This window comes from Nuphar pumila, chromosome 5 (assembly GCF_984573655.1).
Source record: "Nuphar pumila chromosome 5, dmNupPumi1.hap1.1, whole genome shotgun sequence".
NCBI classification, from domain to species: domain Eukaryota; kingdom Viridiplantae; phylum Streptophyta; class Magnoliopsida; order Nymphaeales; family Nymphaeaceae; genus Nuphar; species Nuphar pumila.
The window spans coordinates 126868080-126891392 of record NC_143253.1 but is presented as its reverse complement, the minus strand read 5'-3'; the positions used below and the strand labels follow the sequence as shown (position 1 = coordinate 126891392).

The following is a 23313-nucleotide window of genomic DNA, read 5'->3' as shown; positions in this document are numbered from 1 at the left end:
TTTTGGACAAAGTTAAAATCGTTCATCGGATCTTTGTTAGGACGAGACTCTATCTCAGTCATGATAATGTCTATCATGACTGAGATAAGGATAAGCACTGAGTGGGGATAACCTTATCATTATCCTCAACTAATTTTGTGGATTTAGACTCTATGTATTTGTATAAATATGGCTCTTGTGTATCTGTTTTAGTAATTGGAATAAAATGTGATTCCTTCTTTCAGTTTGCATTACTTTTTCTTCTAAGACGTCTTCTTCAAATAGCATTATCGATTTTAATATGGTATCAGAGCTTCAAGTCTGATCCACCTTTGGGTTTTTTTCTACTGTAGCATATTATCTGCAGAAGAAAGATTAGTAGTACTACTTTTGTATCCTTGTCTACAGCAGTCGCAGGTTCACTTCTATTTTGTCTTACTTCTCTCCAGCTCCTGCACACCTTCTTTTGTCATGTTATTGTGGCTTCCATTTGCATGTTCAGACCTGCCCTACTATTCATGTTTCTTTGCAGTGCTTGCACATCTTCTTTTGTTGTGTTACTATGGCTGTAGTTTGTAGACATTGCACTTGCAATCGCAGTCACGCATGTAGAACTCTCTATAGCCAACCCTCCCTGCGTAAGTGCTCTTCTCTGCGCCAAAGTCTGCATGACCCTGCATGCTTACTCTTTCACACCGCATGTCAACGTCTGCACACTTCTGTTCGTCGAGGCCATAGCACACTCGCTTCCTATTTTCATTTTTTTGGGGGCACTTCAAACCCTTTTGGATTCTTCTTCTACACATTTTTTCTCCCATTAGCACTCGCCAAAAAAAAAAGCCGATCACTCTCTCCGCCTTATTGTTAGCTCATGGCTGCAAAAACTCCGAGATCCTCCAATACCGAAGGAGATTTGTTGATGGAGTCTATTGTTAGCCCATACTTTTTATATCACTCTCACAATCCAGGAACGGTACTAGTATCCCAAGTTTTAACTGGGGAAATTTATTCCACATGGAAACGGGTCATGTGCATGGCCCTAAGTGCCAAAAATAAGCCAGGGTTCATTGATGGAACAATTTCAAAATGAGACATTCACTCTACCTTATTTGTCGGATGACAAAGATACAATGACATGGTTCTTTCATGGATCTTAAACTCGATTCATAAGGACTTGTCTTCATGTGTTATATATTTTGACACAGCTTTTAATGTTTGAAATGAGCTTCATGAGTGATTCTATCAATCAAAATATACCACGCATTTTTCAAATCCAATTTGATATAATCAATCACAAACAACATCATTCATCCATTGTCGTTTATTATATAAAGCTTAAAGGAATGTGAGATGATTAGCTTCATGTCTCATACTCGAATTGCTCTTGTGGAGCAATAAAAGTAATCTAAGATATGCAACAAAGAGACTGCCTTATGCAATTTTTGATGGGGCTCAATGATGGTTATAGCTCTATCCAAAGTCAAATCCTCTTGATCGAACCTATGCCTTTTGTCTCGAAAGAATATGCTCTCATCATTCAAGAAGAAAGGCAGAGAGATATGCAAGTTCTTCCTCCATCATCAAATAAACACCACATGTTGGCTGCCACTATTGAGCGTAAGGATAATAAGAGTGTGAATTCAAGAGTTTCTCAACCAAGATTGCATCCAAATCACCCAAGACCCAAGTGTGACTATTGTGGTAAGTTGGGTCACGTCAAGGCTAAATGCTACCAACTTCATGGTTACCCAAATTCAAGTGCAAGGGTGAATTCGACAATGCCAAGAGAAGAGGCTGCCCCACCACCGCTCACACCTGAACAATATAAACATCTCATAACCCTCATGTCATAAGGTAAATCGGAACCCCAAGCCAATCTAGCAGGTAAAACTCTAGCTTTTCTATCTTCTTCTTTCTGTTGAATAATAGATACTGGAGCTACTGACCACATAGCTTCTAGCCTGAATTTACTATATTCTCTACAATCTATCATTTGTCAACTAATAGGATTACCCACCAGACTATCTGTTTCAGTCACTCACATAGGAAGTGCAAACATAAATCCATAAATATCTCTCATTGATATCTTATGTGTTCCCAGTTTTAAGTACAATTTGATATCTATTAGAAAGTTGACCAAAGATTTACAGTGTGATGTCATTTTCACTAATGACTCTTGTACTTTTCAGGACCATTGCTCGATGCAGACGATTGGAGTTGGTAAGATGAAAAATAAACTTTATATGATTGAAGCCCAGCGTGGAGTCGCTCTTTCTAATTTCAGTCTTGCTCATCTTTGGCATTATCAACTTGGGCATATTTTAAGTTCCTATTTTTAATATCTCATTAATTCTAATAAATTGAATTCTTGCAAATTTGATGGAATATGCTCAATTTATCCTTTGGCTAAACAATCACTTTTTTCTTTTCTGAACGGAACCATTAATTCAACATCAACTTTTGAACTCATCCATATTGATTCATGGGCCGGATATCTAACTCCATTCCTATCTAGTGCACATTATTTTCTAACCATCATAGATGATTATTCTTGCTCTACTTAGGTATACTTCATGCGTTATAAATTTGAAACATTTTTCCTTATCCAAGATTTTTTTCCATGATTAAAACTCAATTCAAAACTCAAATCCAAAAGGTTAGAAGTAATAATGTGAGTGATTTTTTTTCAACCAATATGCAGACATTCTTTCGAAATCAGGGTATAGTTCACCAACACAGTTGTATATATACTCCTCAACAAAATAGAGTGGTGGAATGCAAGCACCGAGATCTTCTTAATATGGCTTGGGCCTTGCGCATTCAAGCCAATCTCCCTATAAAATTCTGGGGGGAATGTATTATGATTGCCGCATACCTCTAAATAATGCTTTTCGTATCAAGGATCTCAGAGTACTCAAATATTTCTTGGTAATCGAAGTTGCAATATCCAGTAAAGGCATTTTCTTATCACAACACAAACGCATTGGACATCATTGGAGATCACGGGTACTTAGGGGCAAAGCCATCAATTTTTTCTATGGAGCAATACAAAAAACTTAATTCAAAGGAAGAAGAGCCATTGAATGATCCAACTTATTATTGAAGACTAGTGGGTCGATTGATATATCTCACCATTACAAGGCCTGGCATAGCCTATTGTGTCAATATTTTAAGCCAATTTATCCATACACCAAGGAGGCCACATCTTAAAGCTGCACATAGGATTTTGCGCTATCTTAAGTTCACGCCAGGTCAAGGCATACTGTTGTCATCTGATAGCAAACCTCAACTATTTGTCTATTGTGATTCAAATTGGGCATCATGTTCAGAAACTCGAAGATCTACCTCAGGTTATTGTACCGTGTTGAGAAAGAGTCTAATATCTTGGAAAATAAAGAAGCAAACAACAATATCAAGATCGTCAGCTGAAGCAGAATATAGATCGATGGCACTTACAAGTTGTGAATTAACATGGTTAAAATATTTATTGCCAGATTTATGAATCAGGCATCCCCAGCCTATGTTGATGTTCAGTGACAACCAGGTAGCATTGCATATTGCGGCAAATCTGGTGTTCCACTAAGGCACTAAACATATAGAGATCAATTGTATGTTATAAGGGAAAAGATTCAAAACGGTTCAATCAGAACTCAATTTGTTTCGACAAACTTGCAGTGCACAAATATGTTTACCAAGCCGTTAGGACGAGATCAATTTCTTCAACTCAAGAGCAAGTTGGGCATCATCAATCTCCATGCTCCAACTTGAGGGGGAGCATGTTAGAACGAGACTCTATCTCAGTCACGATAATGTCTATCGTGACTAAGATAAGGATAAGCACTAGGTGGGGATAACCTTATCGTTATCCTCAACTAATTTTGTAGATTTAGACTCTATGTATTTGTATAAATATGGCTCTTGTGTATTTGTGCAAGTAATTTTGGAGAGTATGATGGACTCGCTCCTTTATGACAATTTATCGACCTTACCCAATCAAACACCTTTCCATAAGAAAAGCCTAAAGTTTGAAAGTTTTGACAAAAACTTAATTTCTCTTCGAAAGTTTGTTTTATAAACACCTCCTCTTTAGGGAAGAGAGGAGTATCTTTTTTTATTATCCGTTCAGGTAAGGGTCAAGCCTGAGTCTCTCATTTAGAGAAAGGAGAGAAGAATTTAGTCACGGATATATCAATCGGATGTCAAGCAATCTCTTTCACCAAAGATTTCAGAAACATTTTGCCAATTTGCTATTAAAAATAGTTGTTCATCACAAAATTTTATTGCACAAAGAATTATCTCATATTACCTTCAGTATTTTTTTTCAAAAAAATAAGACTTTTGCGAAGAAAGAAGAAAATTCAAACTCTTTTCTGTTGGTCAACCAAAAGGATGAAAGAAAAATCCTCGATGTAACCGGTAAAAGAAAATTCAATGATGTTGAAAAGTTATAAGTGAATTGGTATTGATCATAGCTATGACATATTTTTAAAGACAGTTCTTTGGTAATAAATCAGTAAAAATATCTCGAGCATAAAAAGAATCCACTCAACCTCAATATCTCTTCAAACATTCAAGTTGTCATTAACTATCTGCAAAAGGTATCTCTCAATCATCATCAAGTTGAAGACTGGTGGATGAGTTAGACCCCCGGTGCCAAAGAAGACTCGAAACGTCTTCAAGTTGAAGCAGCATGTGACGTGCCCTTCCAGAAAAAGTTCAAATCATCGTCAAGTTGAAGGCTGCTGCAGTAAACCTCCCACCAATCCCTAAAAGATACTTGATTTATGTTATCATAAAAAGATTTCCAACCAAAGAGACAATATAATCAATCTAATTCTTGGGACTAAAGAAGACTCCAATCATCTCCAAGTTGAAGGAGTATGTGATGTGCCCTTCCAAGAAAAATCAGAACATCACCAAGTTGAAGGTTGATGTGATAAAATTCTCGCTAAATCCCAAGAGAACTCAATTTTTATGTCTCAAAAGAATGCAAAAGATCATAAAGAGATTTCAATCAAAAAGACCATATTATCAATATAATTATGGGAACCAAAGAAGACTTAGATCATCTCCAAGTTGAAAGAGCATATGACGTGCCCTTTAAGAGAAAATCAGAACATCGCCGAGTTGAAAGCTGATGTGATGAAATTCTCTCTAAACCCCAAGAAAGCTCAATCCCCATATCTCAAAAGTATGTTTACTCTCTCAATGAATTTTACCTTATTTAAAAAAAGGACAAAAGGTGTGAAGAATTGAGAGAAAGGGGGAGAAAGAACCCACAAATTTGAATTATTTTTTCTGTTTTGGCATAGGGATGTCAACAAATTGGATTTTATCTGATATTCAGACCGAACCCATCTATGTTTAATCAGATCCAGGAAAAGTGGTGGTTGCTTACCACTTTTCCAGCCTACCCGCTAGCTTACCACAAGTAAAGGGGTATTTTTGAGTTGTTTTTCACAAATCTGACTTTGCAAATGTATTCAACGTGGTCAATTTGCAAGGAAACAACACTTGGATCATATTTTTTATAATTAAAAAATATGATTCTTTAGGCTTGAATATTTATGAAATCTTAGACCGTTGATTTTTAAACCTTATAAAAACTTGCCTGTGTGTTAGAATTAGATGTTCTAACGGTTGATTCCAATAAAATCAAACATGAAGAATGTACACTCATTTTTAAGGAAAACATAGAGAAACCCTTTGAAAGTTGGATAGGCTAGTTGTCGGCTAGGTATTGTTGGATATTTGAAACTTTTCTGCTCTAATCAATGGGATAGAAGGACAAAGGCACGCATCAATGACAATTTCTTAAAAGCATCAGTTTGCCCCACTAAGATTGAACCCAGGTACAGTAAAGCTGAACACAACCTTGCTTCTGGGATACAATCAAACCTACACCTCTCGTGCAATACTAACCAACCCTAGCACTAAGTGGGCTAGTCACCATGCCACAACTATCCAAAACAACTTCTCAGATAGAGAAAGAAAGAGAGAGGAAAAAGAAAGTTGCCTTATAGATAACATGTGGTAGCTAAGGTTTATATTGACCCAAGGTGCATGGATCCATAAAGGCTCATAATGGGTAAAACAGGCAACATGCACCCATTAAGGTCCAAACAGCTTCATGCGCCTTTAACATCTTATCATGGGCACCATGAGCGTTGCTATCATCCCATCATGGGCACCATGAGTCACTAATGTCCCACTATAATTAGACACGTTAAGGCTAGGTGTCACCTCCTAGAGAGGTCATAAAAGATCTTTGACTGCCTTGGTCAATCATCAAAACATTTTTTGAAAAAAAATTTAAAGAGAAGATTTTATAAAGTATGAAAATGTCCAAAATGAGTGATAAAAGGATTGGTCGAAGTCAAACCATGACCAAAATTTAATTGAATTGAATCGGGCCGAATCCGAATTTAAATCTAAGTCCAAAGCCAAATCCAATGTTTAATGTTTAAAGTTTATTTGGCAAGCCCAAGATCCAAGTCTCTTGAAGGTCTTACCCTCTAAGCCAACTCTTCATATATTTAACTCAAGGAGTTTTTCAAAGCTGATAAATGTGAGATTAAACATTTTTCATAAAGTAGATTTTTCTCCTCCAAAATGCTTTCTCAAATAACTAGGCGAAAGAAATGATTATTTGGTTGAATAACAACACTAGTTAAAACCATATTCAATTAGAATAAAATGTAGATACATTTTGATTTCTTGATATAGAATTGGATGAATATTCAAATTCGTTTATATGTAAACTAGATTTAATATCACTTTCCACTATCCAGATTATGAGTTTAGTTCGAATTTGTTTACCAAACATCCAATTAGTTGGATATGTCATTGGCTACATTCGACCCAAATGCTCGTGAATCTAGATTCGACCCCATAAAAAACACAAATTTAGTTAGATCCTTAAACCCACATTATGAAATATGACCATTGATTGAGCCTAATGTTGTCAAAATTGGTACCGACCTTAAATCAATTTTCAAAACAATTCAAGTAGTACAAGAAAAACCTCTTTTACTGGTGCAACCCCCTTGGTGCTCTAGTAAAATAGCATATTTGCTGGTGCTATTTTACTTAGCGCCAGTAAAAAAGTGAGTTATATTGGCGCTAATTGTACTGTCCTAGTATAATAAAAAAAATTTGGTGCACAAAAAAAGTGTGCCGATATAAATAAATTTTTTTGGCACAATGAAGAAGTGTGATAGAAAAAAAGAGTTTTTTGTGGCACACATAAAAGGTGCATCAGTAATTCGACATTTCAAAAAAACTTCTTTCCACTCTTTGGTGGGCTCTCTCTTATGCTAAAAATCTCCTCTTTCACTGCCGCCATTTTACTTAGTGCCAGTAAAAAAGGGTTTTTTCTTATGCACAAATAAAGTGCACCAACAAAAAGACAGATTAATAAAAAAATGAGTTTCACGTTGGCTCTCTATGTTCATTGGCGACCACCACCACCCTCTCTCTACCTCTCTCTTATCCGCTCTCTGTGTTCATCAGCCACCACTGCCACTCTCTCTCCCTCCCTCTCTACATTGAGAGCTGGATGGTGCTCGGCCTTGGTACGAGCTCCATCGCCACCTTCATGGTGGCAAAGCTCGACGACCTCCTCTCTCACAATGAGCTCACCGACATCGTCGACATCTCACCTCAAAGTGCACCGCTGAGCAGACCGCCTCCCTTGGCATCCCCCTCTTCGTCCTCTATGACTACCCTAACCTCGACCTCACCATCGATGGTTCATACGAGGTTGACCCCAAGCTCAATCTCTTCAAGGGTTGCGGCGACACCCTTCTCCACGAGAAGATGGTCAAGGCCACCTCTGACAGCTCCGTCGATGATGACAATGACTCAGAGCTCGTCGATGACCTCGACAACAACTGCCATATCATCCTCATTGAGGTCGTCCCCCTTCAACTGGCGCTACAACCTCAATTGGCTCAAGAAGATCTTCAAGGAGGAGGATTGTGAGGCCAAACTGAGAATGTCTGAATCAAGAGACGAGAATCCCTATTTGACCAATAATTCGGACTACATTGTCGATCTCTTATTCAAGATGCCCATCCGTGACCCCCACGTCGCCACTGCGGGGATCGATGGGCTTGAGAGCATTGTCAAGAATGGGTTCTTCATCGACATGGCCACCGCTATCATCATTGCAGGGGTCATTGGGGTTTCTGTCAAGACCAAGTGAGAATGGTGAGGAATTTGATTCGAGTAATGCCCATTTTCTCATTTTTCTTCAATGTTATTGTCTTGGTTCTGTTGTTTTTCTGGGGTTTCAGTTTAATTGAGAAAGGTGGGAGTGATTGGAAAGAATTGAATCAATGGGGGAAATTGGGTTGTGTATCCTTGACATTGTGTTCTAGTGGCAATGTTTGTAATTTAGCAAGGGAATTGGGTATTGCCATTTACCTGACATTTTTCTTTATCAGTTTGTGTATTTCACAATTGTTTAGGGGTTTTTTATTTTAGAGGATTTTTTTTCAAGTATGTTTTTGAAGTTTTTGATAAATTTGAGCTTTAAATATACTACTATATTATAGTATATATTTTTTCTATTAGCCACTATGCACTTTTTTAGTGCACCAATAAAAATTATTTTACTAGTGCTAATGTAGCGCCAATAAATGTATTTTCATTGGAGCTATGCATTAGCATTTGTAAATGCATTACCGATGACACTTTTACTAACGAAGACTTTTACTGATGCTAATTTAGCGCCAATAAAGGTTTGATTTTTTTTTATAAGGAATCAATAAATTCTGATTCTAAACCAAATCAAACTAAATATTGAGGCTGAGTAAGGGTTTTAGGGGCAAAGCTAGGGCTTTGTTATTGGACACGAAGACCGTCTCTTTCCTTTGGCTTCACTTGACTGACTTACGTGCTTCTTGAACCTTTATAACCAGAGGAAAGCAACCAGCCCGGAGTCCGTACTTCTTTGGTATGCCTTGAAGTGAGGATTCTCTTCTGCATCGATGGATACGTCGATCTTCACTTTGTACTTGTATTTTTTTATGACATTCTTGTGTACTCTAGGACTTGGGAGGGAAATTTGGATCAATGTAAGACATTTATTGGGGGAGCACTAATTGTACTTATTGGGGGAGGGACTTGGGCGCATTAATTTGGATCAATGTAAGACAAAAATTTGGATCAATGTTAGGGCCAAGCTTCAGCTCAATTTATAGGCCCAAGCCCGACCTGAGGCAGGCTGGGCCGGGACAGCCCACGAGCCGTTGTTAACCAGCAGATGACACACCACAAAAACAATACAATAATATATATATATATATATATATATATATTTTAAGAATATTGTTAACCATTTAAAAAAACAAAAAATTGAATCATCTCGGTTTTTAGCGGATATGATAGGAATTGGCTGATTCACGACTTTACTGGCAACATTGCCTGCGCCAAATTTTGGAAAATGGTTCAACTTCATGTAGAGACCCGAATTGAGTCTGGTTTCCCTAAGGATGGGCCCGGCTCAGCCCAGGCCCATTTTGAACTCGGCTTCTCAGGTTTTAAGTGCGTCCCAACTTGGAGATGACCCGGTCCTTAACGGGCTTGGGTTTGAAGAGCAACCCTTGACCTGACCCATTGGCTCAATGGGCCAATGTTCAGCGGGTCAGTTCAACCAGATTAAAAAATATATGTAGGTTATTTTTCATAAATTAATTCTTATAATAACAAAAACAATGAATTAAATAAAAGATTAATTCCCTTATCTAATTATTTTTCTATTTCTTATATAATCAGTAGCAACTAATTAGGTAAATAGCATTAATTACTATGCCATCAACTACTAAAAATTAATTAAGTACTAAAAATCAATTAACTACTAAAAATTAATTAGGTAACTCAGGCACATCGGGTCAGCTCGGTAGCCCGTGGGCCAACTCGGACCTGGTTTCAGTGCGGTAGCTAATGAGTTACAGCCTAAAACTTTAAACCAAATTCGGCCTATGGTGGGTCGGGTTGGCTTCGGCCACCGGCCCGTTGCCCACCCCTATGTTCCTCCCTTTTTCTTGCATCCTCTGGGGCCCGGTAGGCAAAAACCCAGCGTTCTTCTTCGGTACCTTCATTCCACTCAAAAACCCTAAACTCCGCTGAAGAACCCTTTTGCCCTATGCACCTCTGATTCGATCCTCACCATTCTTGTAACACTGTACAATCAATGGTTTTTAGTCATTCTGATCTTGTTGCTTGACATCCCTGTATCACAAATAACTCACTCTCTCTTTCTATCTGTAGGTGGGTCTAAGTACCATCACTCCCTGATGAAACCTGCTGACTACTGATCCTTTGCACATCTTCACTTCTTCCACAATCATGGTGGGTTGGTATAGGCATCTGCACGCCCTCCTGCGTCAGTTTTCCAACCGATCTGTGCATAAATTCCAGCCCCCCAGCAACCCTTTTGCTGAATCTGCAAGATGCTCTCCTTTGCTAGGTAACGAAAAATCATTTGGATGTTGGGCCACTGAATCTTTCTTTGTCACTTGTTCCCTGTTCAAACTTGGTGGTTGATGACTCTCTGTTTTGGTTTGTTGGTATTTGCACTTATGACCTATTTAAAATTGGTGGGTGCTGAATCTGTCGATTTTGGTTTGTTGGTAGTCGCCTGAATTGCAGTATTGTTTGAATGGCATCCCATAGTTTGGTCGGAACAGCTGAAGCAGCGCGCTAGGCACTGCTTCTGGTTGTGACAAAACGTCTCCCCATCGTATCATTTTTGTCATGGATCAAGCCAAGTTGATACTATAGTTGGTGCGTGGTAATCTGTTGTTTAAAGGAGATGTTTTTTGGCAGGGCATACTTCGTCTCTTCAGGGCGCTTTGGCTTTTCCTTCCGGGCGGATCCAGCAACCGTTTTATTACTATCTGCATCACTTGGTAATCCTCTGGCTTCTCTTATTTCTGTTAGGAGGGAAAATTTGGTTCATGTATTCATGTATACGATCTCTAGATGCTGCCTATGGTTGCTGTTGCGTGCCCATGTTCTTGATTATTGTGCCAAGAACATGGTGAATGGTGTGAAACAAATGGCTTGTGCTGTCTTGGGTGGTGAAAATCTATGATCGGTATTCTGGGTTTTATGCTGTCGTAGTGGCTAGATTGTGAATCTTGATCCACCTTGTTGAATTTCTATAGCAATCGCTATATTTTCACTTCTTCCATTTTAAGATTTACTCCCCTTTCATCATATATGTATAGGCTTATGTGCATCTGTATATATGCTGCATATTTACTGGTAGTGATGGATTGACCTTGTTTTTAAAATTAAGGGAATTTCCAGCTCTAGGCAATTGCGGGCTGAGGCATCAGCCGATGTAAATGTACAACCTGTCCCTTCCCCTTTAACACCATTATTGGGGTCAGGTGGGAAAACCAAAAGTGATGCCGTGGTTACCAAACCTAGTAGAGTGCAAGCAGTTTGTAAAGGAATTAAGCAGGTAAACCTGTCCCTTTTTGCTTTTATTTTATTGGCATCATCATCACTTTTTCGGAAAGCAAGTGTTTGTCATGTTTATGCTCATTATGAGAACATTGAGGACTTGGCATTTATATAATTTGGTTTTGCTATATGTTTATATTTTTTTGATTGATCTGCTTTGCCTGTATATTATAGTTCTATATGATTTTTCTAGTTTCTACTTCTTTCTTCGATCTTTCTCTGGTTTATGTCCATTAAGAGTTGTGTTTGCATTTAAGGTAGATAAGTGCATTGTTGTGTGTAAAACTGCATATGAAGGTGTATCTTTTTCTTCTTCTATTTGGGAGTATGTCTTAATTTATTGAAGTTTGATTGAGTTAATTAGAAATGTGTCATAAAGCTTCAAGAATTTCAACTAAGAGTCATATGGATTCCAACTTCAAATTTTCATGAGACTAATTTCAAGAAGATGCTGCTTATTCAATTTACTGTTAAGTGGTAATTAAAACATTTAGAATACAAAAATCAGAAATATGGTTGGAGGACAGAATATAAAGGTGTTCTATAGGAGTAAGTTCAGAGAAAATACTTGATAAAACCCAATTAGGATATAAATGAATTGAGAATATATCCAGCATGTAGCAGATGGGAATGCTTATAGATAGCAGCTTCCTGCATGTAGTGCCCACAATTTTGTTTACTGGGAAACAACTATTTGTTACAGAATATGTTGACAAGTGAATTAATCAGAAAATCTGTGATCTTGATAAGAGATATGAGGCACATGTAATATAGTATTTTCCGTAGTATGCCCATTTGTTCTCGTAAGAATCTGATTTCTAAAAGGAATGTGAAGAAGAAAGTTGACGAGAATTCCATGATTTAAAAAGGGGACTTTTGCAAATTTTTGAACCATTGATCTCCACTCTACCCTCTCTTCTCTTCATCTGACCTTAGTACCTTAATTTCAACAAGAAACTGGATTTTCAGTAATTTGAATCCACTGAGGATGCAATAGATATTTGTGATCAATCAAATTCAAGTATGACCGAGGTCTTTCTATCTGCGTCCAAAATTATTACAGAAGGTGGTGGTTGGTTCGACCCAAATGGATCTTGTTCTTTCTCAATTAGATATATATTGAAATCCAGCTTCCTGTTGAAATTCCAGTACTAAGGTCTGACAAAGAGGAGAAATAGAGGGTGGAGTGGGGATATGTTGTTTAATGATTTGCAAAACTCCCCTTTCTAAATCATGGAATTCTCATAAACTTTCTTCTTCACTCCTTTTAAAAATAAAAAACCCTTGCGAAAAAGTTAGTACACCCATGCTTCTTTTATTGAAAACAAACCTAACTTTCCTGAGTGTAACTCCCCAAAATCCTTAACCCGAAAATACGTGAGCTTTTTTTGTAATAAAGCAAATAGCGAAAAACATTCTTTAAAAATCTTGGGTTAATAGATCTTGAGAAACTCACACATTGATATGGACTGGATCCAAAGCCTTTTGGGCTTGGGTCCAAGCTTACACACAAATATTCAAAACATGAATTTGATATTCGAATTTCATTAATTTTCAAACACATTCAAACCATAATTGAGATATATTTAATCAAACTTTAAGTGTTAAACATTCCCACATATCAACAGAGTTTAACGAGTCCAAGAAACAAAAGATAGAAGTGTGGTTCAGTGACTCGTCGTCCATCTGCTCATCCCCTGAAACTGGCTAATCATCACCTAAAAATGGTAAAATAAAAGGGGTTTAGACTCATCAATTCTGGTAGGTTAACAATAACCCCACAATACTTGCAAATAACTAAAACATACATAACAACATCTATGTTCGTTCTGTCATATCATGTACATGTTTATGCAAACGTAGCATCTATTTATGAGATACAATCATAGACATGATATACAATTCCAGTTCAATAATAACGAGCATGTTGTGATATCTCTGGCCAATGTCAAACTATAATTCACCAATCATCTCAAAAGGATATTTATTATTTAATAACATGCAATACTCCTAAGTTGTGCAAATAACAAATCTGAAGTGTTTGCATTATTAGGGCATGTTTTCAGTTTAGCAGAAAGAAAACTGATCTTTGTCTAAGGTCTTTGTTTCACTCATTCCATCGAGCACTCGTGGAACTACTCGAGGCAGAAGAGTTGAACATCAGGTGTTTATGATGTTATTATTTTATCTTTCTCGAATGTGTAACTGAATAAAAAACCAATGCGGTTGGTTAGTGACCGGGGAGAATCCTCACATAGGTATCTTACAATAAGGATGCATCACATGCTAACTACAGTAGTCGTAGGAATCTACCACCTAGGACAATATTCAGTAATTTCGGGTCTCCTACCTCTCAAGGACAAGAGACTAAGTGAGCTGCGATTCAACAATACTCTCACTTAATATATTAAAAACGGGGTCACTCAGGGCTGTATCACCTGCCCTCTCCAAGGTAAACCGTAGATCCGAATGAGTTATTGGGACCTCTTTATTACAGGGTTTATATTCCACCAAGTGTGCCCAATCCCAATAGGTCACACCCACACTATCCATTTCAGGTAGATACATTATTCATTATTTTGATATGTTCATAACCCATTCAATGCGCTCTGGTGCTTTTAACCATTCAAGCAGTTCACCCGTGAAGGTGAATCAAATAATTTATGTGTGCATGTATTATTAGTGGTGCATTATTCACACCTCTTGGGTCCTCATCAACCCTAACCCACCCAAGAGCAACATGTATAATTAAATCACATGCCACACATTTATATAAACATTAAGGCACCGCACAAGCTCTAATATGAGCAATCAAATAGTGTATGCATACATTTCATGCCTTATAGCACTATGAATCAACAAATAATATCATCATGCAGTATTCTAACATATCATGATAGCATATAAGAGCACACTTGTCATCATAGTCATAATTCAATAATATAACCACATATAATCATCATGCTTCATATGTATTCATTTCAAGCATGATATTAAAATCAGATTTGCCATACATACACATGACATAAAAAAATGACTTCGTGTATTAAATTCAATGCATATACATAAGGCACTATATTCATTCATAAAAATTCAAATTTTAAGTGCTCATATACCCATCACCCATTACTCACCACAAATCTGATTTTTGTGTGCTTAATACTTAGCACCAATACTTACCAAAATTCTGATTTTCATGTGCTCAATACCTAGCACCAACACTTACCAATTTTGAATTTAAAGTACCCATGTACATGACATACATATTCACAAATCTGAATTTAAGTGTCCATGTACATGACACAAACATATTCACAATTCTGAATTTAAAGTGTTCATGTACATGACACAAACATTCACAATTCTGAATTTAAAATGTTCAAGGACATGACACAACCATATTCATAAATATGAATTTAAAGGGTTCATGTACATCACACATATATTCACAAATCTGAATTTGAAGTGTTCATGTACATGACACAATCATGTTCATCTAATCTTAATTTAAGTTATACATGTACATGACACAATCATGTTCATCAAATTTGAATTTAAAGTGTACAAATACATGACACCAATACATTATCAAAAATCTGAATTTAAAGTATTCACGTACACGACACAATTGTATTCATAAATCTGAAATTAATGTGCCCATGTACCTGACACGAACACATTCATAAACATGAAATTAAAGTGTTCATGTACATGACACAATCACATTCATAAATCTGAAATTGAAGTGTTCATCTACATGAGACAATCATGTTCATAAATCTGAGATTAATGTGTCCATGTACATGATACACTGACATTCATAAATCTGAAATTAATGTGTCCATGTACATGACACAAAGGCTCTTACACTAAATCTGTTTTTTAAAATACACATTCTATTCTTGCATCGAAATTTCAGATTTGTGTAAGAAGATCATTTACTCATGAATATCAACGTGAATGTGTATACATATATGTATTTTCAAATAAACACATGCGTTTCCAAATTTCTCAGTTCATCAAAAATGTATATACATATATGCATCTCCAGATTTCTCAATTCATCAAGAAGGCGTATTCATATATGTATTTCCGAAATTCCAAATGAACACATGCATTTTCAGATTTCTCAGTTCATAAAAAATGCATACACATGCATTTTCAAATTTCGAAAATTATCAAGAATGCATGTACATTATATTTCGAAAATTACACATGCATTCACATGTATTATAAGATCAATAAGAATTCATGTAAATGATCATATTTTCAAAATTACACATGCATTTTTAGGTTTATAAAATCAACAAGAATGCATGTACAGGATCATATTTCTAAAATTACACATGCACTCACATGCATTTCTAGATTTATAAAATCAATAAGAATGCATGTACATGATCATATTTCTAAAATTACACATGCATTTCCAGATTTATAAGATCCACAAGAATGCATGTACATGATCATATTTCTAAAATTACACATGTACTTACATGCATTTATAGATTTATAAAATCAACAAGAATGCATGTACATGATCAAATTACACATGCATTTCCAGATTTATAAGATCCACAAGATTGCATGTACATGATCATATTTCAAAAATTACATATGCATTCACATGCATTATAGTATATATTACATGTAAACAAATACATAACATGCATACTTATACATTTTTGGGCAATTTCCCCAATTCTAACATGTTTAAGAAAACATCTAACAAGCATGTTCTAGGTCTCTACCATAATTATGAAGTTAAAGTGTGTCCCCTACCTTATACAACAACAACAACAACAACAACAACTACGCCTTCATCCCAAAACAGTTGGGGTCGGCGATATGAACCAACAAAGAAAATCATTCTGGGTCTTCCACAAGAATCCTTCTCCTCCATTCATTTCTATCCAATGCCATGTCCTCGGTGAGGTTCAAAGCATTCATATCCTTTCCTATCACCTCCATCCATGTCTTCCTAGGCCTACCCCGACCTCTTTTAACTAATATATTTTCCCATTTCTCCATCCTTCTAACTGGAGCATCATTAGGCCTTCGTCGAATATGTCCAAACCACCGTAAACGATTCTCTCTCATCTTATTTTCAATGGGTGCAACGCCTACCTTCTTACGTATCTCCTTGTTCCGAATCTTATCTTTTATTGTATTTCCACACATCCATCTCAGCATACGCATCTTAGCTACACTCATTTTTTGAATATGATGTCTCTTGGCAGCCCAACATTCCGTACCATATAGTAAAGCAGACCTAATAGTCGTCCTATAAAACTTTCCCTTCAACCGCAATGGCATTCTACGATCGCACAACACTCCAGTTGCACTCTTCCATTTCATCCACCCAACCTTTATCCTATGATTTACATCTCCATCAATTTCCCCATACTTTTGAATGATAGATCCCAAATATTTGAATGAATCATCCACCGGTATTTCTTGCTCACCAAGCTTCACTACACTCCCATCTCTATTTCGTTGCTTACTAAATCGACATTCCATGTATTCTGTCTTACTCTTACTCAACTTAAAACCTCTTGCTTCCAATGTCTGTCTCCATAATTCTAACTTAGCATTAACCCCAGCTCTAGACTCATCAATCAAAACAATATCATCAGCAAACAACATACACCACAACACATTTTCTTGAATTGATCTCGTAAGCTCATCCATCCCCTACCTTATAGAAATAGGAAAATATGAATCCGGATTAGTAGAGAGAAAGAGATCCCCCTTGAGAAGCTTCAGCCGTGTAGGATGTTTCTCCAAAGTCGTAGAGTGTGAGGAAGAAGGGAGCTCCAACCGTGAGCTCCAAGAATACTTAAAAAAATGTGTAGGCTTGCTCTTTCCTCAAATCCAAAAAATGAGGGAGTGAGAGTGAGTGCAAGGAGATATTCTTCTCCCAAAAATCCGAGAATGAGGGGAAGAGTGTCTTGAGAGCCTCCTTGCAAGAACCGAGTTAGGGAATGCAACTCCTCCTCCAAAACCGAAGAGAGAGAGAGAGAGAGAGAGAGAGAGAGAGAGAGAGAGAGAGAGAGAGAGAGAGAGAGAGAGAGAGAGAGAGAGAGAGAGAGAGAGAGAGAGAGAGAGAGAGAGAGACTCCTTCCAAAACTCGTGGAGAAGGGAAGAGAGAGAGCAAAAGGGTGGGATGAGAATGAGGGGGGGGGGGGGAGGGTGAGGGTGAGGGTGAAGGTGAGGGTGAGGGCACTGAGGGGCTATTTATAGCCCCTAGTGAGTGAAGGAGGGAATCTTCTAGAACATTCTAGAAGATTCCACTCTTTTAAGGGAGTTGTTCTAACCCTTGTGGTCCCCACCTTAGCCACCCTTCAACAAGGGAGGTCGATAGGGGGAGGGAAGAGGAGGGAGTCTTCTAGAAGCTTCCTTCCCTCCACCATCCCACTACTCTCACTAGTTGGCCAAGTGGGTGGTTCTTCTTTGACTTTTCCCACCCACTTTACCCACTACCTTTGATGCTCTTTCTAGAACCTTCTATAAGGTTCCTCCCTAAGGTCGACCCCCACTTAGGTCCCCCATTGGGTCCAAGTCCATATGGACCCAATAATCCAATCCAAACCCCAAATGCCCAATAAATTCCAACTATAATTAATTAAATGCACAATTATATGCTAATTAAATATATGGACAACTAAATGCCAATTAAATCTAATTAGCAATTTAGTGCCAATTAAATATAATTAGCAAATAATGCCGATTAAATATAATTAACAAGAAAATGCCAATATAATTAACAAGTAAATGCTAATTTAAATATAATCAACTAGTAAATGGCATTATACCAATAATTAACCAATAATGCCAATTTAAATATATTCAACAATTAAATGCCACAAAATAACTTAAATGCACTTTAAATATCAATAAATTGCCAACCATATTTGGGTAGAAATTCCACTTTTATTTATGAATAATCATGGAAATTCTTAGAAAATTCATGGATTTTACACCGAGTGTCTGTGTGTAATGTGTATGCATGCACTTGACACACTCTGCCACTAGTGCTACTACTATTATAACAGTAGGCCAGAACCATGAAGTTATTAGATATTTTATTAATTTCTAACATGCACCATCATGCTTGTGATGAATATAAGTAAAACGAAATGCTTGTTTAAACTGGGACACCTACCAAGGGAGGAGCACTTTTGCATATCAAATGATGACTTTGCACGAGGCTAGTGCATTTATCAGGTTGTGTTTTGACTTTTGATTGATGTTTGACTAATGGTCCATGTTGGGACATGTATTTTAAGCGCTATGCTTGTGCATTCATGGTCTAACGGACATCTGGTATGTCTGCATTGGTATAAATTCTTGATTAACTTTGTAATTGGTTTTGAAAGGCAATAAAGGTTAGTATACATCACTTCCACTGCATCCATTTCCGATTCGGATTGCAGTTGAGAACAGATAATCTGATAAAATTTAAGTAATAAAAAAATCAGGAAATATGGCAAACACGGGACATGTAGAAGATAATGCAAGAATTCATGGATGAGAAGCGGAATATTCTCTTCTGTACGTCTGATAGAATTGATTTATAGGAGCTTATTGTGATTGTGCACTGTGAAACTGAAATCTCATTCTTCTTGTATCATTTTGTTCATTTTGTATGGAAACAAATTGAAATATGAATGCTAAGTAACCCAAGAAAGGATGCTTTTGGGGATGTGCACTGTAATTGTGATAAAACCTTTCACCGGGTGCTACTGTTTTAAGCTTCCATTGGATTACTGCTATTTGGATATTGTATATAGCAAAATGTTCATTTTTTAACCTCTCCTCATGGCTGTCATATAACCCACTGCTGTTTTCTATTGACATTTGCTATAAATTATGGAAAAAAATTAGCATCTTTACAATTTTTGTCTAGAGGGAAGACATGTATGTTGTTTTATTATTTCTGAATGCCCCAGGAATTGATTAAAATTAGTTGCTCTTGTTAATGTCCACCATTCTCCTAATTCACGCATTTGAAACTTTTCACGAACTTTCTGGCCATACTGTGGCTGAATAAATGTTTTGCGTGGTGGCTGTAGAGTCCAAAGAAAGTAAATTTGGTGGCAGCTTTAGTTCGAGGTATGCGTGTGGAAGATGCACTGTTGCAGTTGCAAGTAACGGTAAAGCGATCTGCTAAGACTGTCTATCAGGTACCACTTTGTTAGTATCTGCAAGTGCGAGAACCCATTGAATCTAAGTTAAAATACCAGATATGTTAAGCCAAGATGAAAAACTCGAGTGCTTGAATATGAACTACTTTTCCATTGTGAACACAAATCAATCCATTACTGCTATTTTTCCATTATGCTTTTCTCTTATAATAATATCATCTTGATGTCATTTAATTCATTATCACATGGATGTTCTACATATGCAAGTCAGCTTCCCTAGGTCAAAAATCTCTCACGTGAAGGACAATTTGACTTGTCTTGTGGGCTGCCTTCTTTCAGATGAGGTTTCCCTTCTCTCTATCTTGTTGTCTTAGCTTTTGACCTCAATTGCCATTTAATGACTTAGGTACTAATGGAGCATTTTGTTAGCATTTTGGTTTGCATTTTTATGAAATTTTGTATGTTTTTTGCTTTTCACATCTCGTCTAAACGTTTGTTTCTTATTAGATCTCTCTATGTGTGTTATTTGAAAAATAATATGACACATATCCTTTCACAACATAATTAAGTTTAGGTTTGGGAACCTTCCTCAACCTGGTTTTAACAAGAAAAACAAAGGTTTGGGAAATTTATGATTATTCCTTAGTTATGAGCTGCGAGTTAGACCCTCCTCAAGATCCGGTTTTGAAGGTTCGAAACTTGGACTTAAAGGGAGCTTCGGGCTAATAAGAAATGGATACTCTAGTTGGAGCTCAACGGAAGTGATAAAATCATGCATGTAGTTTCGAACTCTCTGGGTCTATGGTTGACGTGTTAGGGGTGCTTACCCTAGTTGACACAGTGTGGTAAGGGTTTCAGGTCTCTAATAGTGACGTATTAGGAGGTACGGGAAGCTACGAGGTCAGAATGGCTAAATCGGGTAGGACAAAACTAGGCCCGGTATGTGAATCAAGAAGAGATTCTGGTACAGATCTGAAAGGACCTGGTCCAGGGATTTTAGAGGAACCTAGGGTCGTGTGTTGGGGTCTGAGAGGTCAAGTGGGGCATTGGAGAGGCAGGTGAGGTCAAAATTATGCGTTCTGTCGAATCAACAATGTGCAATTTTGGAGTTTCGGGTCCCAGACGTGGATAGGGTTTTAGCTAAGACTGAGATCAGTTCCAAAGGTTGTGTAGCAAGTATAGGGAGGTCTTAAGGGGGTCTACACGTTCAGGTATAATCAGGGTATGCACAATAGATTAAAAAAGGCAAAACAACCAGCAGAACGGGAATGCACTGCTCATTTGGGTGCAGTCTTGGCTTAGGGGATTATACAACTTTAGGAAAGGCAAGAGCTAGTGATAGGAGATTGAGAGAGGTTCATGTAACGACCCCAACTCATACCCCTTGAAAATGCAATTTTTTTTTAAACCATTGCGAAAATCTTCCCAGAGACTCGGGGCCCTTACAGTTCCACTCCCAATTGGATAAAACAACCAACCACAAGAGACCTTATATTTATCATTCATACAAAACCAAACCAAACTTTTATTGAATAATTAATGATAGTCTCAAGACAATTGCATAAGGAAATTCAGAGTGCATAGATAATTAAATGTAAAAGAAAAATAATGAAAAGCAGAGTCATGTTATTCATCTGTGAAGCTGTCTAGCAAATGTGTAGCACTCGTATCTCTCCCAGAAGCGAGTTGCTTTACTGATCTCTTGAGGCTGTGAAAAACAATAAAAGTAGGGTGTCAGAAATCCGAGAAATTTTGCTTACGAATCTCTCTAAAGAAATAAATAAGCATAAAGAACACAAATAAGATTCATACAATAACTTAAAATTATGCAATTATGATAAATTCATAATTCGATTAAGCATTCATGTATTAAAGACAATTATTAAGCATGAAGGAACATTTAAGATATAACATAAATCACAAATTTAGCCACATAATCATTTAAAATGCATTAGGAAACGACATCATGCATTTACCAACAATGTAACAATTTAGGGAACAGGTAAATATGCATGATCTAATGCAATAGCAAGAATATGCATGAGTAAATTGTTATCTTTCATTATAGTTTTTATTTCATATACATGTCCTTATTAAATGCACACAATTAAGTTCCTCTTATTAATTCTCGTTGCCTGCGGATACAATAAACGAGTAGAATTTTCTGAGGTCAAGTAGGGTTCTCAGGATAACTTAGTACACACGTTATATTTTATTACTGTGTTCCAAACTTAGCCCTCAACTGAATCACCTTCGGAACATTAGACCTTCACATCTAATGTCGGGACACTAAGGACCTCCATATCCAATAGTGACACTTTCTTGGTATACCAAAACAAAAACTGCCTCTACACACCACCCTAGGTAAAGTGATAGACTCTACCTAAAATCGTGGCCAGGAGAAAGAACCTCAATATCGGGTTTAGGAGTAATCAATAGTGCACACCGAGTTTTTGTATCCTCGAGGTCCCCCAAAATCTAAACTCTAAGATTCTCATTCTTTCAATGAGAGATTTCAGAACGTATATTACACTGTTCTTCTATTTTTATTTGATTATTATTATCTTATTTTTTTAATTTGCAATTCAACATGCAAACAAAGCTAATAACTCACATATTTTCTTTCGAGAACCATTACGGGACCACTAACCATTACGGGACCACTCCCGCAGAAAAGCATAGAACAACGTATACAGTGCAATAACATTAATGTGATTTTTGCGATGCATGTAAATTAAATAAAGAAGGAGCAAACTAAAGCTCGAGACCCACAATGATTCATTTCGATCATCGATGTACCTTATGCAAAAACCATAACATGTCATATATGAAATAAATCACATACTTTCTAAATGCATATTCATATATGCGATTTTCAACTATGCGTAGGGAACAAGAATATTTAGAAGCATGTTTATATACAGTTCATATGATAGCGACATGTGCACGCTTTCACGTAATGCACATATTCAAGTCAATTGCATGCTTTCATTTCTTACGCATAATCATGTCAATTGCATATTTTCATCGTATGCATATTTAAGTCAAATGCATGTTATTCATGTAAATGCATATTCCCATCAAGTGTGTATGTTTATGTCAATTACATGATCTCAATAAATTAGCATATACACATCAGTGCATGCTTTCATTAACTTTGCATATACACAGCAACAAAGCATGTTCTCACTTAATTGTATATTTTTTTATCACGTGTACACATAACCGTCAATGCACTGTTTCTCTTTGGGGCAACCTGAACACATCAAATGCATGTTTTATCAATACTTACATAACTGTAAATGCACTGTTCCTTTTTGAGATTACCACATACACCTAAATGCATATTTTTATCAAGTGTATACTTAGCTTTGATTACACTGTGTCTCTTTGGAATTAATGCATAAATTTCTTTTTTTCCAAGTGTGTACATAACAGTACCTCTAATGCATCTCTTTGAAACAACATACACAGCACATGATAAAATTTTCTTTTGTAAAACAAGAATCAAACACCCCGATATATAAATTTTTTTTATACATGACCCAGCCGACCCAGTTGGCTGGGGCTGACTGCCCACGGCTCAGTCGACTGCAGGTCGGCTGGGCCCAATAGTTAACAAACTTTTTTTTTTGAATGCACAGTCGGCTGGGTCAGCCTTAGCTCAGCCGACTCATTCGGCTTGAGCCGACTGCCCCACAACAACTAA

At 37.0% G+C, this 23313-nt stretch overlaps 1 protein-coding gene across 3 annotated transcripts in view; it reads left to right on the top strand.

The window, feature by feature from the left end:
- The first annotated feature begins 10060 nt into the window (after positions 1 to 10060).
- The window catches only part of LOC149838603 (uncharacterized), a 37378-nt gene continuing 24125 nt past the window's right edge, over positions 10061 to 23313 (top strand). For 2 of the 3 annotated variants that reach the window (XM_090006689.1, XM_090006686.1), the window contains exons 1-5: positions 10061 to 10168; positions 10255 to 10453; positions 10813 to 10895; positions 11288 to 11455; positions 19533 to 19643. In XM_090006689.1, coding sequence (XP_089862815.1) covers positions 10333 to 10453; positions 10813 to 10895; positions 11288 to 11455; positions 19533 to 19643 — 483 coding nt within the window. In that variant the 5' untranslated portion in view covers positions 10061 to 10168; positions 10255 to 10332. The remainder of the gene's footprint in view (positions 10169 to 10254; positions 10454 to 10812; positions 10896 to 11287; positions 11456 to 19532; positions 19644 to 23313) is intronic. The other variant, XM_090006688.1, reaches the window with a different exon arrangement.